General features: G+C 46.7%; 2 protein-coding genes across 21 annotated transcripts in view; one reads left to right on the top strand and one right to left on the bottom strand.

The window, feature by feature from the left end:
• Positions 1 to 15,294, bottom strand: part of LOC147683404 (uncharacterized) — a 52,074-nt gene extending 36,780 nt beyond the window's left edge. For both annotated transcript variants that reach the window (XM_086944838.1, XM_086944837.1), the window contains exon 1: positions 15,178 to 15,294. The gene's annotated coding sequence lies outside the window, so the exon portion shown is untranslated. The remainder of the gene's footprint in view (positions 1 to 15,177) is intronic.
• A 148-nt stretch (positions 15,295 to 15,442) lies between these two features.
• DGKD (diacylglycerol kinase delta) overlaps positions 15,443 to 17,434 on the top strand; it is a 1,053,390-nt gene continuing 1,051,398 nt past the window's right edge. For 6 of the 19 annotated variants that reach the window (XM_086943827.1, XM_086943824.1, XM_086943826.1 and 3 more), the window contains exon 1: positions 15,474 to 15,593. In XM_086943827.1, the coding sequence (XP_086799953.1) occupies positions 15,474 to 15,593 (120 nt within the window). Of the gene's footprint in view, positions 15,594 to 17,434 lie in introns of all 19 variants that reach the window. The other 13 variants (XM_086943840.1, XM_086943830.1, XM_086943839.1 and 10 more) reach the window with 8 other exon arrangements.

The following is a 17,434-nucleotide window of genomic DNA, read 5'->3' as shown; positions in this document are numbered from 1 at the left end:
CCTCTCCCGCCACCCCGTCCGCCTCCGGGACGCTGACGGGCTGAACTCAGGCGTAACTCTGGCAGTACTTCGGCTACCTCGCTGCGCATCAGCATGACCGCCTTAAATGCAGGTCAAGCGTCCTACGAGCAACTAGCCCGGCAACAAAGATGGCGCCGCCAGGCGTCCTACTATCCCCCCCAAGATGTCCGCCGAAGTGGAGGCGAAGGACCAGGGCCTGCCAAAAAGCGGTGGGTAATCGATTTTTAACGTGCAAGTCAGAGGGCTATTAAAACCAGGGGATACAACAAACACAAATGAAATTATAAAGAGACAAAACAGGAATATTAAAAATTCACGTCGCTAAAAGCACTGTTGCTCCTCCAGGTGCAGCGCGCTGAGCAATACACTGCAGGTTACAAATTCAATGAATGAACAGCTCATTGCTGCGGTTTGTGCTGGATTCTATGTGGTCAGCTTAACGTACGTTTTTTCTTTCAGGGTTGGGTGGAAAGGATTTAGAAATGTCTTGAAGCTGGTATGGTTGCCTGTCTCTTTGCTAGTGTGCCACTGCCTTACAACTTGCCTGCAGTTGCATTTGGTGGATTTCAACTCAGCAATGAACCAGCTGGCTCTTCTGAAAAGTCATCTGGATCTGGCTGGCTTGGCAGTGGTAATTAGGTCAACTCATTCTATGATCCACTGGAGTAGTTCTTTGCAGCCTTTTCTTGTCTGGGAGGTGAGCGTTGAGTATTGTCCCACTGTTTTTCTGATATATTTTCCCAGTTATTGCGCATGGAATTGGGGAGCATGGTGCTAGTGTTGGTAAGTCTTGAGAAGTAAAGTGGATGCGGTAGTGGTTGGTCCAGGTGAGCTGTTAGAACAGGTTGAACTTGACTAGGTCTTTAGATGTGAAAACATGGTAGAGCGTTGTAGGTAGGGTAAGTGACAAGTTGTTTGAGGCTAATTCGGGGGTGGGAGAAAGCACAATGAGGGAAAACAATGTACCAGATTTTTAACAATCAATCCGTCTAACAATAAGGAATGGAGCGACCACATCCTAATGAAAGGGTTGACAACAGAATCATCGTCGGGTCAGTAGGAAGAACAGAGCACGCTAGGAGATCTAATAATCAGGCACAAGAGAAAACAGCACACTTGAGAGATAACAGCAGTATTGGAAACAGGCAGAGGAGAGTGAGGCATAATGATGATATGCGGCAGCAGTAGCACAAGCGAGGAGGCGCAGCAGGGAAGTAGTACGGGGACCTGGTCTTAAAGCCCAGAATAACTCAGAGGGGAGAAGAGGTCAGGAGAACATGGCTGGACGCACCACAGGCCCAGCAAGCCGACAAGAAAAGGGTCCCAGGTCTTACAGGGCCTCTCTGGACCAGAGGCAGAGGTCACTCAACGTAGCCTCAGTGGAGCATGAAATTAACAGCAACCGCCTGCACGTCAGCACTGGGTCTCTGTACGAAGGTGTGCCAATAGAGGGGCCTGCAGGGGCCCACCAGGCATTAATTGTTGTATCCGAATGCTGCACACATACAAGTCATGCCAGGTATAGGCCTGTAACAGCTTGGCTGTCAATAGTGGCAATCCACCAGTCGAACCACAATGCGAGCTTTGCCAAAGTGCAAAAGGCTGCTTGGGCTCCATGCCCTGTGCGCATCTGCGAGACTGCATACACCTGGTGATATTGCTATATGGCAATCAGGGATTCTTTAAGCAAGTTATTCACCCATGAGGGTTTCAAGGCGCGGGGCAGCTCCGGTCAGTCAAAGAGCCAGGTCTTGAGGTTCTTCCTGAAGATGTGCAGGGTGGGGGCACGTCTGATGTCGGTCAGGAGCTCGTTTCATGTCTTGGATGTGATATAGAAGGTTCTCCCACCCATTCTTACTCTGCGGATGCACAGGGGTTCGGCGAGGGCAAGGACGGCGGTTCGTCTTGGGTACATGGAAGGAGATTCGGTCGTTGAGATATTAGGGTCCGGTTTTGAAGGCATTTGTAGCCGTGGGTGACTATCTTGAAAGTTAGTCTCTTCTCAACGCGGAGCCAGTGGAGCTGAAGCAGGTGTTGGGTGATGTGTCCATGTCGAGGGACGGCGAGGACAAGTCTGGTTTCCGGTGTTCTGGATTTTGCAGAGCAGAGACTTGTTGATAGTGGCATAGAGGGCGTTTCCTTAGTCCAGTCTGATGGTTATGAGTGCTTGGGTGACGGTCTTTTTTAATTCTGGTGTTGCGGGGCGGGGGAAAAGAGTCCATTTGAAGGTCTTTCAGGGATGCGGAGGCTGCTGAAACCGGTGGAGGCGACAGCGTGGATCTGTTGATCTTGGAGAAGGAGGAGTAGAGTACGATGCTGAGGTTCCGGGCGTGATCAGTGGGGGATTGGGGGCAGCCAAGGGCAGTCAGCCACTAGATGTTGTACCAAGCCAAGGGGGGTGGGGGGTGGGGAGGGGGAAAGAGTCCGAGGACCTATGTCTTCTCCGAGTTGAGCTTCAGGCAGCTGCTGCTCATCCAGGATGCAACGTCCTTCATTCCTTGAAAGTGGAGTCTGCTGGTGAAGGGGTTCTTGGTAAGGGAGAGGATGAGCTGGGCGTCAGTGGCGTAGGATACTATGCTGAGTCAGTGCGGTCCGATGATGGCAGCAAGGGGGGGCCATGTACATGTTGAAGAGCGAGGGGCTGAGTGACGTTCCTTGGGGTACTCCGCAGTTGATTTCTGTGGGTTCGGAGAGGAAGGGTAGTAGTCTGATTGTTTGGGTTCTGCCCGTGAGGAAGGAGTGGAGCTGGTTGAGGACCGTTCCCTGTATGCCGTAGTTGTGGGCATACAGGGGGGGGGTCCCAAGGGCAGGAGGCCACCAGGTGTGATTCCAGGTGTATGGATGTGGGCCCATGATGAGTACTTCAGTTTTATCCAAAGTTGTAGGCAGCTGTTCATCAACCTGGTGACAGCTGCCATTCATTCTTGGTAGTTGTGTTTGGAGATATTGGGTTCTTTGGATAGTGAGAGGATGAGTTGGGCGTTGTCTGCCTAGGAAACAATGTTGAGTTTGTGGGATCTGAAAATGGGTGCAAGCAGGCCATGCAGACGTTGCCAGGGCGGGTTGATGGAGGATCCTTGGGGAACTCCGCAGGCAGTCAGTGTGGGATCCAAGAGGAATCATGGGAGTGTGAACTGCTGCGTTCTGCAGGATAGGAATGAGCTGATCCAGTCGAGGACCTTGTTCCCAATTCCTGCGTCTTGTAGTCTGTGGGCCAGGGTGGGTGAGATACAGTGTCAAAGGCTGCAGAGAGGTCTAGGAGGATGAGGGTCACAGTCTCTCCTCTGTCGAGGAGAGAGCAGATGTCATCTGTCACGGTAAGAAGGGTGGTTTCAATGCTGTGGTTTTTTCTGAAACCGAATTGAGAGGAGTTGAAGATGTTTTCTTCTAGGAAGGAGGCAAGCTGCCTATTTAAGCTTTTAGATGGCTTTGGCCGGGTAAGGAAAGAAGGAGATCGGTCTGACGTTTTTGAGGTTGGGTGGGGTTCTTCCAAGGGTATATTTCAGGTAAAGGTTTGATCTCGGCGTGTTACCAGTCATTGAGGAAGGAGGCGGTCTTGAAGGATACGTTGATGATTCATTGACGCTCTGGGTGATGATGTTGGCAGCTCTGTGGAAGATGTGGTAAGGGCAAGGGTCTGTGGGAGCCCCAGAGTGGGCTGACTTCATAGCCTTCAGGGTGTCATTGGAGAGGGCAGTACTGCTGTTGAGTGAAGGCTACGTAGTGTAGGGAATGGCGAGTGTAGGGAATGGCGAGTATAGGTTCCGTATGTAGCTGGTTCTGATCTTGTGGTGGAAAAAGGTGCAGAGTCTGCTGCAGAGCTCCTGGAGAGGGGGGGGGGGGGGGGGGGGGGGGGAGAGATAATATGTTGGTTGTCTCTCTGTTGGGTTGGGCAAACTGATGATGCCGGAGAGTTACTTACTGTTGTGTGCGTGGGTGGAGATTCTGTCCTGGATTGCTTTCTTCCTTGTGTATCTGATGAGCTTGGGCTGCTTTGAAGTTGTCAAATTTTGCTGTGGTTTTGGAGTTTCTCCATAGGTTTTGAGGCATCTGAAAATTCTTCTCAATTCTCGGAGTTCGACGGGGAACCAGCTAGCTCTCTTGGCTTGTGGGTTGATAGTTTTCTGGAAGGGGGAGTGATGATGTTGGCGCAGTCGGTGAGCTAACTGCAGGGTTCGGGCAGCGTTGGGTGGGTTGTCATCCGTAAAATTAACAATAAGGGGAGGTAGAGTATAGAGACAGGATTCTCACTCCACGGGCACTGATAATTAAACAAGAAGAATCCTACTCAGAGTGCATGGGGGACACTCAGTGTTGTGTAAAATACCCCTCACACACCAACAGGCCCCTTGGTGTCGCTTCATCATCGGGGTCTTCGCATCCCGCTAGAGGGATGCGGCGTGCTGCGACCAGCGACTACGCGGGAGCACTATCAAGGTTGACTATGTGTGGTGTGTGTAAGGTGCAAATGATGGGGTATTAGAAAGTGTGAGTGGGGGATGTAGTGAGGATTAAAAAGTACCTGGCCAGTGGGTTCTTTGAAAAAACTTTATTCGAGACCCCTGGCTGATACTATTAAAAAGAGTGCAAGGTGAGGTCAGTGGTCTTTATTATGGACACTACCTCTGGTGTGCGTCGACATGTTTCGGAACTCGGTGTTCCTTCTTCAGGACGGGTGCACAACTTCCCAACCCTACTCACGTGTTTTTAAGAAAAAATGTATTTCATTTAAATTATAAAAAGTGAATATATTTACAGTGAAAAAAAGGCTATTATGTGCCTACAGCGGTGTTCTTTGGATCATGCAGTTGCATGTCCTAAAAAGGAAAAGAAAAAATGAACAAGTTTAGTTTCCACATGGAAATGGCTCAGACAGGTGCAGTCACCTGGAGCCCCAAACGGTTAAATAAACCTGTGAAGAGAAAAACACACACATAACACATAAATGACACACTGTCAGATTGTAATGGTTCTGAAAAATCATACTCATTGTGACTGTCTAGTCCTGCCTCATGAGCATATCCAGAACGCCAGGGTAGGTAGGTGGATTTCTAATCTGTGTGGGTTAAGGGTTGATTTCAGTATTTTTACTCACTCATCGGGTTCATGCCTGGTAAATCACTCAAGGATCTCTCGATCTCATACTCACAGAATCCGCCTCGGTCGGCCCCCTTCTACCACCCTGTGGTGCTCCGCTGGTAATGCTCAGCATTCAGGGTTGTGGTATATAAGGGCCTCGGGGTGTTCTGTGATTCGTTAATTGGCGGATGTGGTGTACAGACCAAATAAGGAACATCCGCCTAAGCGCCTATCATAATCATGGACCTGTTAGTTGAGTACCATGTGTTGTTCTGAGCATGTGGAGTCTGGTAGTGACTGTGGGGCCTCTAAGGCGCATGCGTGTATGTCATAGATGTTACAGTCAGTCGCTATTTCTAGGCGCATGGGTAGATGGAGTGCGCTAAGGTATACTGCCATTGTAAATACTATGGGTATAATTAGATGTTATATCGCACTCAGGCTAGCGTGTGTGATGGGTCTGTAAGTAATTTACATAGATTTGTTGACAAGAGAGGGTAATACCCAGGCTTTGCCCTAATATTTACAGATTGATGAGAACCCTTTTGCTCAAAATACGGACTCGTACACAAATTTTATATCCCTCACGGATTTTTTGGTACTAGTTTCATGCAGATAGATGGCCCCAAGGGATATCATCATTTAGGCCTTCAATGTGGGTTCCCAAACGAATAGCCAACGTTGTTCTTTCTGTAAAAGGCCTGTTTCAGATGGCATACGTTCAATAACAGTCCAGTGCAGATCATTGACGCAGTGTTGTTGTTCCAGGAAGTGAGAAGCCATCTTTGTGGTTGTTTTTCTGCAGCGTTTGTTGCTTTTATGTTCTCCTATTCTTATCTTGACGGGTCGGGAGGTCATACCTATGTACTCAAGGCCACATGGGCATGTTATCATGTAGATAACGTTTTTTGTGTTACAATTAGAGAATTGTCGTTGTTCCCATGATGTACCATTCCTGAAATTTATGATCTTGCTTTTGCGAGTCAGGTGGCAACTACTGCAGTCTCCACAGGGGAAATGTCCTTGTACTCCTATGGTGGCTTGTCTGCCTGTTGGAGTCTGGCGAGGTCTTGTGTGTACCAGTAGGTCTTTGATGTTTCTGCCCCTGCTGTGTGCATACAAAGGTTTTTCAAAGTCCAATTGGCCACAGTTGAGTATCCTCCAGTGTTTGTTGATCACTTTCGATACTTCGTTGGACATAGTTGTGTAGGTTGTGACACATATTGGTCTTTTTATCACTTCCTTATCTTGAGGGTTATCTTCAAGGAGTGCCTCCCTGTGGTTGTTCCTAGCCCTTTTCATTGCCTTGTCAATGGTTCTGACAGGGTATTGTCTCTGTATGAGCTTGGTCTTAAGATCCTTAGCCTGTTTGTTGAATTCGTTCAATTCCGTGCAGTTTCTCCTGAGACGCAGGAATTGTCCATATGGTAAGTTATCCTTGAGATGTCTGGGGTGAAAACTGTCATACCGCAATAAGCAATTCCTGGAGGTCGGTTTAAAATGGGTTTTGCTCTTCAGTCTGCCATCCTCCGTGTATATGCTTAGATCCAAGAAGACCATTGATGTGTTGGATATGGTGCTCGTGAATTTCAGATATCTATTCTGGTTGTTCAGCCATGCCACAAAATTGGAAGCACTCTCCAGATCGCCATCCCAAATGATGAAAATATCGTCTATATACCTTTTCCAGGTATTGATCTGGGAGTGATATGGGTTGTTTGTGTTTAGGATTCTGTTATGTTCAAGGTGGTACACATACAGACCAGCCAGACTCTGAGCAAATGTACTTCCCATACTTGTTCCATGGGTCTGTAAATATAGAGTCTGGTCGTATTGGAAGAAATTTTCTTGCAAGGCCATGGAGATGCATTCTAGGACCAGATTTCTCGGGGTTTGGTATTTCCATCTACACCCAAACTGAACTTCCTCTATGATTTGTAAAGTCTCATCATGAGGGAGGCTGGTGTATAAGCTCTCTACGTCAAGGCTTAGTAGGAACTGTTTCGATGGGTCAAATGTTTTTTCTTCCGGTAGTTGTAGTACTGCCTTGGTGTCTTTTAGGTAAGTACTGGTGGATTGTACCAAGGGACGGAGAAATGCGTCCGCAAACTTTGACAAGGGTTCCAAGATGGACCCGATCCCGGAGACAATGGGTCTCCATGGTGGGTTATTGATGTCTTTGTGGATTTTAGGGATGCAGTAAAAGTACGGTATCCGTGGTGATGATTGTTGTAAGAAGTCTGCCTCTTTTTTACTCAACCAGTCATGGGCTAGACCTTCCTCCACCATTCCCCCAATCCTGACGCGTAGTCTTTCAGTTGGGTCATCTTGTAGGATTTTGTAGTTGCGTTCGTCGGATAGTAAACGTCTACATTCAGTGTCATAGGCCTCAAGGGTTTGTAGTACGATGGCACCCCCCTTGTCTGCTGGTTTTATGACTAGGTCACTGTTGTTTGTTAGTTCCCTCAGGGCTTGATGTTCATCCCCGCTGGTGTTGTGGAAGGTGTTCCTTTCTTTGTTGTTAAGTTGGTTGACCTCAGTAATGACAGCTTTTTCGAAAGTTAGGATTTCTACTGGTATAGCAGAGTCCGGTGGAGTGAAGGTTGATTTCAACTTCAAGCCGGTATCTGTTTTGTCCTCTGGTGGTGGTTTGTCTTTAAATAAAGCTTGTAGCTTCAGTTTCCGAAAGAACTCCTGTAATTCCATGTTGAGTTTGAATATGTCTGGTTTGTGAGTCGGTACAAAACCCAGTCCTTTGTTCAATATGTTTTCTTGCGTCGTTGTTAGTCTCAACGGTGTTAGATTAACTACTAGGTTCCTTTCTTGCTTGTCGATGGCTGGTTGCGGTATGACAGTTTTCACCCCAGACATCTCAGGGATAACTTACCATATGGACAATTCCTGCGTCTCAGGAGAAACTGCACGGAATTGAACGAATTCAACAAACAGGCCAAGGATCTTAAGACAAAGCTCATACAGAGACAATACCCTGTCAGAACCATTGACAAGGCAATGAAAAGGGCTAGGAACAACCACAGGGAGGCACTCCTTGAAGATAACCCTCAAGATAAGGAAGTGATAAAAAGACCAATATGTGTCACAACCTACACAACTACGTCCAACGAAGTATCGAAAGTGATCAACAAACACTGGAGGATACTCAACTGTGGCCAATTGGACTTTGAAAAACCTTTGTATGCACACCGCAGGGGCAGAAACATCAAAGACATACTGGTACACACAAGACCTCGCCAGACTCCAACAGGCAGACAAGCCACCATAGGAGTACAAGGACATTTCCCCTGTGGAGACTGCAGTAGTTGCCACCTGACTCGCAAAAGCAAGATCATAAATTTCAGGAATGGTACATCATGGGAACAACGACAATTCTCTAATTGTAACACAAAAAACGTTATCTACATGATAACATGCCCATGTGGCCTTGAGTACATAGGTATGACCTCCCGACCCGTCAAGATAAGAATAGGAGAACATAAAAGCAACATACGCTGCAGAAAACCAACCACAAAGATGGCTTCTCACTTCCTTGAACAACAACACTGCGTCAATGATCTGCACTGGACTGTTATTGAATGTATGCCATCTGAAACAGGCCTTTTACAGAAAGAACAACGTTGGGTATTTCGTTTGGGAACCCACATTGAAGGCCTAAATGATGATATCCCTTGGGGCCATCTATCTGCATGAAACTAGTACCAAAAAATCCGTGAGGGATATAAAATTTGTGTACGAGTCCGTATTTTGAGCAAAAGGGTTCTCATCAATCTGTAAATATTAGGGCAAAGCCTGGGTATTAACCTCTCTTGTCAACAAATCTATGTAAATTACTTACAGACCCATCACACACGCTAGCCTGAGTGCGATATAACATCTAATTATACCCATAGTATTTACAATGGCAGTATACCTTACCGTACTCCATCTACCCATGCGCCTAGAAATAGCGACTGACCGTAACATCTATGACATACACGCATGCGCCTTAGAGGCCCCACAGTCACTACCAGACTCCACATGCTCAGAACAACACATGGTACTCAACTAACAGGTCCATGATTATGATAGGCGCTTAGGCGGATGTTCCTTATTTGGTCTGTACACCACATCCGCCATTAACGAATCACAGAACACCCCGAGGCCCTTATATACCACAACCCTGAATGCTGAGCATTACCAGCGGAGCACCACAGGGTGGTGAAGAAGGCCGACCGAGGCGGATTCTGTGAGTATGAGATAGAGAGATCCTTGGGTGATTTACCAGGCATGAACCCGATGAGTGAGTAAAAATACTGAAATCAACCCTTTACCCACACAGATTAGAACTCCACCTACCTACCCTGGCGTTCTGGATATGCTCATGAGGCAGGACAAGACAGTCACAATGAGTATGATTTTCAGAACCATTACAATCTGATAGTGTGTCATTTATGTGTTATGTGTGTGTTTTTCTCTTCACAGGTTTATTTAACCGTTTGGGGCTCCAGGTGACTGCACCTGTCTGAGCCATTTCCATGTGGAAACCAAACTTATTCATTTTTTCTTTTCCTTTTTAGGACATGCAACTGCATGATCCAAAGAAAACCGCTGTAGGCACATAATAGCCTTTTTTTCACTGTAAATATATTCACTTTTTATAATTTAAGAGAAATAAATTTTTTCTTAAAAACACGTGAGTAGGGTTGGGAAGTTGTGCACCCGTCCTGAAGGAACACCGAGTTCCGAAACAGGTCGACGCACACCAGAGGTAGTGTCCATAATAAAGACCACTGACCTCACCTTGCACTCTTTTTAATAGTATCAGCCAGGGGTCTCGAATAAAGTTTTTTCAAAGAACCCACTGGCCAGGTACTTTTTAATCCTCACTACATCCCCCACTCACACTTTCTAATACCCCATCATTTGCACCTAACACACACCACACATAGTCAACCTTGATAGTGCTCCCGCGTAGTCGCTGGTCGCAGCACGCCGCATCCCTCTAGCGGGATGCGAAGACCCCGATGATGAAGCATGACACCAAGGGGCCTGTTGGTGTGTGAGGGGTATTTTACACAACACTGAGTGTCCCCCATGCACTCTGAGTAGGGTTGTCATCCGTGTCGGGGGAGTGGAGCTGCTGAGGAAGGCAGTGAGCTGGTCATTGGGGACCGTGTTCCAATTCCTGCGTTGGAGCTGGTGTGGAAGTCTGCGGTTGATGTTGGTTTTGAGTGTGTGGGTTCTGGTAGGATCTGTTCGAGTCCAATGTTGAGGGGGTTATCCAGGAGGGAGGAGGAGTTAGGATCTTGGAGGTTGTCAAGGTGGGAGTGGAGTTATCCCAGCTATATGCAATACGTTGAGGTGATGGCTTGCGGGATGATGTCGGCGATGGAGTCGTAAAAAAGGTGCGTGGGGTCTATAGATGAGGGTGCTTCGGAGGGTGGTAGCCTGGTTGGTCTGCATGTTGAAGTGAAGGTGTTCCATCAGGTATGTGGGCCTGTCTGTGTGGGTGCTCCGTCGGATGTTGGATTTGTGAGCGATGGTAATGCCTCCTCTAGGGCAGTCCTTCCGAGTGATGTAGTATTTGGGGATGGCGATTGCAACACCAGTTCCAGAGGAGTCGTTTATCCAGGTTTCTGTGAGGAAGGCGACATCAGAGGAGGTGCGGTCGAGGAGATCCCAGATTTCCTCCATGTTTATGTGGAGGGAACAGACACTGAGGAGGATGCATTTCAGGGTTTGGGGTGCAGTGGAATTGTAGCAGTGAGTTGAGGTGGGTCCTGGGTCTCGGCGAAGGCGTGGCGACAGCAGGTAAAAGGTCCGTGTGTGTGAATAGATTAAGAACCCTTGCAGTTGTCCTTGCCTGTGTTGAGTGCCTATAGGGCAGAGGAGCTGTTGCACTGGCAGGCCGGAGGTCCAAGGTCCCTGGGATGGCCGTAGTTGGGACGCGCATATATGGCACAAAGTATTATTAAGTAGAGGGTTAGTAGGGAGAGGGCGGGACCATGCTGGAGGAGCCGCAGAGGCAAAAAACATTGGGAAGAGGCGAGAAATATGTAAGGAACAGAAAAAAAAAAAAAAAAAAAAGACAAAAAAGGAACAGGAAAAGTCAAGGAAATTGGAAGCAAAAAACGAAAACTTAAGGCAAGCATAAGGAGGAAAGAATTAGGCACAGATCCTAGGGGGGGGGGGATCAAGAGTGGCAATAACACATGGAGCCAGGGCAGGTTCTCTTCCACTAATGGGGATAACCATTGCTCTGTTTGCCACCGTAAAATACAAGCAATGTCAGCACATCTGCAGACTAGTGTTTCAAAGGCATCTCTCACTCAGACATGCATTCTGCCTTAGGTGGAATGTGGGACTCCTGTATGCCTTCTTGAGAATACCACTCCTGTCTCATGTTCTCAAAAATATTAGGACCAACTGGGTCCAAATTATCCAAGAGGACCCAAATTGGGCACAGAAGGTAATTCCTGTGCTCGAGTATCTGTCCTCTGATGAGGCTATGTCCACGGGAGGAACGGCTATTGCAGTAGCAGGCCTGGGTTCTCAGCCCAGGCATTCGCAAAATCCATGTCCATGCATGGAGAATGAGCGGCGACAGCTGAACACTCCAGAGGTGATTGACATCCTCTTGGGAGCCAGGCATCCCTCAACCATAACTGAACTATATATGTCTGTTGATGGAAACAATGTGTTGCCTGGTGCAGTACTTGGAGCCCAAGAGTGTGTATCCTCGATACAGATTTGTACCCAAGTCCATCAGGTGGGTGATCAACTCTTTGTGGAGTTCACTGTAGTGAACAAGCATCAGCATAGCCAATAGGTCTCGCTTTTGGAACTTTATACATTTTTAGCCATGAAGCACATTATACTGGAAGCTGTGCCATCAGGGATTGAAGAGCTATAAAATTATTACACACTGGGTCATGCAGTGTGATTCAGGAATACATGCTTGCCCCGGGAAACAATAATGGACACATTCCAAGGCTTTATAACACACAGAGAGAAAGACAAGTCAATTGATGCAAGTCAACTGCTCAAAAAATTCTGTTTGCAACTGAAATACTAGAGTATTGTACAGCCTATGGAAAAAAACAATGAAAAGCATTCCAATGGCGGAGAAGTCATATCCCTCCTCACCCAGGCCTCTATTCAACTGGCGCCCTTCTCCAGAGTTTTCCATTTAAAACAATGCATGCACCATCCATTTACCAGCAGGCCACGGTTCCGGACTGTGTCCCAACCCCCTGGGTACAGAAGCACTAAACATGGCAACAACATTCAAATATCCCATTTGTCAGGCACAGAACAAATAGTAAATAAACCGGGGTGGCAATGGCTGGGAGTCCTAAACTATCAAAAGGAAAAAGTGGAGAATTTAGAGCAATGAAAAAGGTGGCTTAAAATGCCAGACAATCTACAAACATTGCAAGTACGAAGAATTTCGTGAAGCAATTCATCATATCAGAACACCACATAACTACAGGGGGGTGTATGTGATCAGTCCCACAGTGGCAGGACCAGTATCTGCAGTTTTACTGCGGCCAGTAAACACCACACTGTTGCCTATAAAAATCTGGTTTCCTGAACTACATTTCCCAATTTAATCACAAGCAGCAAAGCCAACTACCTCTTTGGCAGTATCCACATTCCCACTGAGTTCAAGTGATGCGAAATTAACCTTAAAAGTGTGCGGGACACTAGAGGCTTGAGCCAGATGCCTGGCTCTGGTGCCGCACGAGGGCCCCTTGAGAAAAAATAAGCCAAGCTTTCATGCGACTCCTGGTTGTCGCCCACACTGTAAACTAAAGCACCACAAACTAAACACATTATTAACATTAACCTTTGATGTAAACTGTGAGAGGGCACAAGATGCTCATCCAGTGGCTGAATGAGCAATGTAAAATCAGAAAACCTAGAATTTCTTCCAAGCTTCCGCGTTTGACTAATTAGTTGAGAGTGCTCTGGTATGAAGCGTGAAGCTTGAAAATTTAGTTTGGTGTGTGTGCAAATCCTGCATCGCCAATCCCTGGTGAGTTGCCCTGCTACTGCGGAAACAATGACAATGGCGGTACCAATGGGTGAGGCGAACTGGCTTCAATGGTCCTGTGATCTCAGCGACAGTCGCTGTTGCTCTAGGGAGTGCTGCTTCGTGGGATTACCCAGAAAATTGGAGATGAACTTCAATATGGATTGTAGTGGATAGGCCTTAAAGGTTAACCCACACTTCCACTACTAGGGTCCACTTGCTAGTGCTAGGAGAGCAGGGCTTCTAAATACCAGTGAAGCCATATAAATTCTAGCATGGAAATGTGCTCCCTCCAGAGAATTGTCTGGTCATGAAGGCTTAACCACGATTCCTCAGTTCCAAATTCAACAGCTCACATCCTTTCTCCTACTGAACACCATAATGCCCCACTGAGAGAAACTTGCAGTGCTTTCAGCTACAACCCAATTGTACCCGGATGAGGCTCAATTCAAATTATGCTCTAGACAAGAGTAAGTAATATGCAGCCAGAAAAAAAAGTAACATCCTCGAAAAAGCAAACACTCATAGTGAATGCAAGATTACGTAAAGCATATCAAATATAAGCAGGAACAACATAGTAAACTTAACGCTATAACATTATTCAGAAATCAATAAGTATTTTTGCTTGATAAGTTAAGTACATGACAGCAGTATGGTTAATAAAGAACACATTCCTGAAAACAGAGCAGCGGTATACATTTTCTAAACAAAAGTAAGCAAACAAGTAGATACATATCGTATTAAAAGTTTACCACTCCACACATCAACAAAGTATTGGAGTACCTACATGAATACTGCACTTCCCCACCCGGGGAAAACAATACTTTTCAAACAAAAAGAGCAGAAAACAACAGTAGTGTTTAACTGGCAAACTCTGTAAAGTGGCGCTAATGTGTTTGGGTGTGAATAAAACCAATCTGGCCACTTTGCGATCACTCTAGCTTGTTTCTTGTTTTTGATTTCCGTAATTTTTTATTACAAAAAGATATATTTACATGGAGCATAACATATACATGGGAGGAAGAAGAGAAAAAGAGGGAGAAAGAAAGGAGAAAAAGAAACGCCGGGGGGTGGGGGGGTTATCTGCTTCACTTTCAGCTTCTTAGTCTTATTGGCATTTGATTATATTTCGAACCTTTTTTCCTCTCCATCTCGAGGATGAACTTTGGAATTCAAAAATGTTAGAAAGACATTTCTACCAAAAATGTTGCTTTGTTTATCGATTTCACAGGGGGAAGAATAAAGGAATGGAGAGAAAATAGGGGTAAGAGTCAGTGTTTTCACTAAGTGAGGATCGACAAAAAAAGAGGAAATAAGGGGGAGTGATCAGCTGTCAGTGCATAAGTGAAAAATGTGCTTGTCTGATTTGGGTAAGAAGGAAAAGACAGTGAGTCCTTGTCCTTCTCTGCTCACCCGTCCTCGAACGGCCAGGGAGGGCTGAGTCTTATCTATAGGCCTTAGTTATTACTGACTTGCTAGGACGCATTTTTAAAATCAAACGGAGGGAGTGAAAGAGTGATATGTGCATTTGAAGGCCAATGGAAGTTTAGGATTAGCACGGTTGTGTCGTGGGCGTGATGGCTGACTGCACTAAGGAGCACTAGGGAGAGAGCTACCTAAGGTTGTGAATAAAAAGACCCTGCGGCTGAGCATAGCAGGGATTAAACAGAACACCTGGGTACTGCGATAATTTGGGTCACCCACATGATCCTTGCAAAACTACAATGGCGACGAGCCCCTCTATCCTGCGCAGTTAGACCTCACATGCCTTCCCTTCAGCTTACTGCCTCCTGCTTCCCCACATCTGCAACCACACAGAGCACTGCGGCGGCCACCGAGGCACTAGAAGACGCCTTCCATGAGGTTGCCATGTGTGCTCTCCGAGCCGAGTGCTATCAAAGACTCTGAGGAGCATGACAGCTACTGCCTGCCTAGCCCCAGAGGCCTACAGATACGCGGCCTACTGACATGCAAGTGGTGAGCGCAGTTAGATGCATTTATAACAAAGTCTCTTTATGACCGACAAGTTACACAATGCGCAGTACCTGAACCAGCCTCTCCTGTCCTCCAGATGGGCTTCTCAAGGGATGAAAGTCCGGTGCTGGTCCATGCAGCGCGCAGCGGTCACAGGCTGGTTATCTGCCACCATCACTGGTAGTACTTGAAACGCTGCCGCGGAAGTTTCAGTTTCAAAGGACTTAGTGCGCATGCGTGAAATGACGCATGCGCACTAAAACGGTAGAACACCGGGAGATAAAAAATACCTGTATTTAGGGAAAGAGCGTTCTGCGCATGCGTTTACTGATACGCATGCGCTCAAACGAGTGGGGAGACCAGTCAGATGGGGAGATTGAAACTACGGTACACCGCCATTGTGCACCATGTAAACTTCGGGCGCGCACAGCAAAGCGGACGTAAGAGGAAGACGCAGGGCTGGAGCCACCCAAAAGCCAGGTGTGAGGTGACTGACCAACACGTTACTTGGGGATAGGAATGGGCTGAAGGGTGTCCCTTGCGTATCCCAAGTGCAAGTGCACCACGGGCTGTTTTCTAGCAAACTATGTATTCATCTTTCTTTTTATGCGTGTTTTTTTAATGATGTCGCCTTGCATCCTCAAACACACCTTAATTAGGCTTTCTTTAAGTATTTTACAAAATTATTGTACTGTCACATTTGTATAGCGCTTCATAAGACTAATGACGGCATCGTTCTTGGAACCCTTTTCAGAGTGTGTGCTTAGTTGTTGCTAAAGTTGTTGGATGAAGTAGGTCCCTCCAGTGTGGAAGGGGTTGAAAGTAGTACATCAGCTCTAAACACAGCGCGTATGCATGCCTGGTTGCAAGAGTCTAATTCCTAGAGTGATGCATAGGCGGTTCTCGAATTTTTGTGATTATAGGGGAGCCGTGTTTTAATTCCTTCTGTAATCATGAAAGCCTGTCACTTCTTCTCTTTCGAACTTGTATAATAGTGAGGGCAAGTCTTGACTGCAAAGATGGACCTTGACTGAAGGTGGGGAGTTTAGTTGAAGGAAGAGTGGTCATTTCCTGTATATTACTCAGTGAGCTATGCACGTTGCTTTTTTTTTAATCTCAAATGTTTTTATTGAATTATTTCAAGGATACAAGACAAAGGGGTGCCTTGTGGGCACAATCAGCAGATAAGCAAACGTACCTCTGGACATCTTTATGTCTGAGTGTTGATGGCATGGTGAACAATCAATAATTACTTTAGCAGACAAGATAGGTAAAAGCACAATCAAGTGAGTCCAAGTGTTATGCCAACACCCAATGTATTAATGGAGGGTCATAGCGTGAAGAAGCAAGAGAAGGAAGGGATAGCAGAAGTGGAGAAGGGGGTAGGAAAGGAGAGAGAGAGAGGATAGTAAGGGGAGAGCAGTTAGAGGGAGCAAAGAAAACACCACGACAACACAACAAGATGACCGGAGAGCCCAATGGTACCACCCTCCTGAGAGCACCACGCTAAATGTGTGGGTATGGGAGACTAGGTCCTTCACGGAGTTTTATGTACGCTGAAGTAGTTGTCCAGCGTAGTCCATATCTTCCTTCGTGCGGGGCGCCAAGGTGACTGCTGTAGGGTAATGTTGTCAGCTCCACAGAGGTTAATCACCCAGTTCAGCCAGCAAGCAAAGTTGGCCTTCTTTGTCTCTTTCCAATTATTGAGGACAACTTAAATGGCCGCAGTGAGTAGGAGGTCTAATAGGGCTCTGTCCGGGTCATTTAGGCACTCAGCTTTGGTGAAGCCAAAAACTAGAAAGGGAAGTTCTTTGGACGCTGGAATGGCGAATAGCTTGTGTAAAAAAATCAAAAATACTTTTCCAGTAGTTAGAGACGCATTCGCATTGTAGGAGGAGGTGGTCTAGATCTCCTTCTGCATGCTTACAGTTCCAGCAAAAGGCATCAGGGGTGATGTTGTGTGCGTATAGACGAGCTGGCGTCCAGAAGATTCTGTGCATGAGCCAGAACTTGGTTTGTGATAGCTTAGGGCTTATTTTGTGGCACATGCAAGACTTCCACGCTGCGGCCCAGTCCTGTTCAGAGATACTGAAGGAGGCGAGAGAGGACCAAAATTGTGTAGTGTGTTCGAGCATTTTGGATGGCTTCGGCTCTGGCAGTTTATAGATTTTCGAGACTTGGTGGCCTATCCTATTCAGCCTAGAGAAATATGATAAAAACAACAAGTGATGGACTGAATGTGGATCAATGTCACACACTCCCCCAGTCAAAAGATCTGGGCCCAAATCCATTGTTTTTTTGCACTCCACACCACCCTGGGTTAGACAA

Source organism: Lissotriton vulgaris, chromosome 11 (assembly GCF_964263255.1).
Source record: "Lissotriton vulgaris chromosome 11, aLisVul1.2, whole genome shotgun sequence".
Classification (NCBI taxonomy): Eukaryota; Metazoa; Chordata; class Amphibia; order Caudata; family Salamandridae; genus Lissotriton; species Lissotriton vulgaris.
Note: the sequence above shows the minus strand (reverse complement) of the source record. Positions and strands in the feature narration are given on the sequence as shown.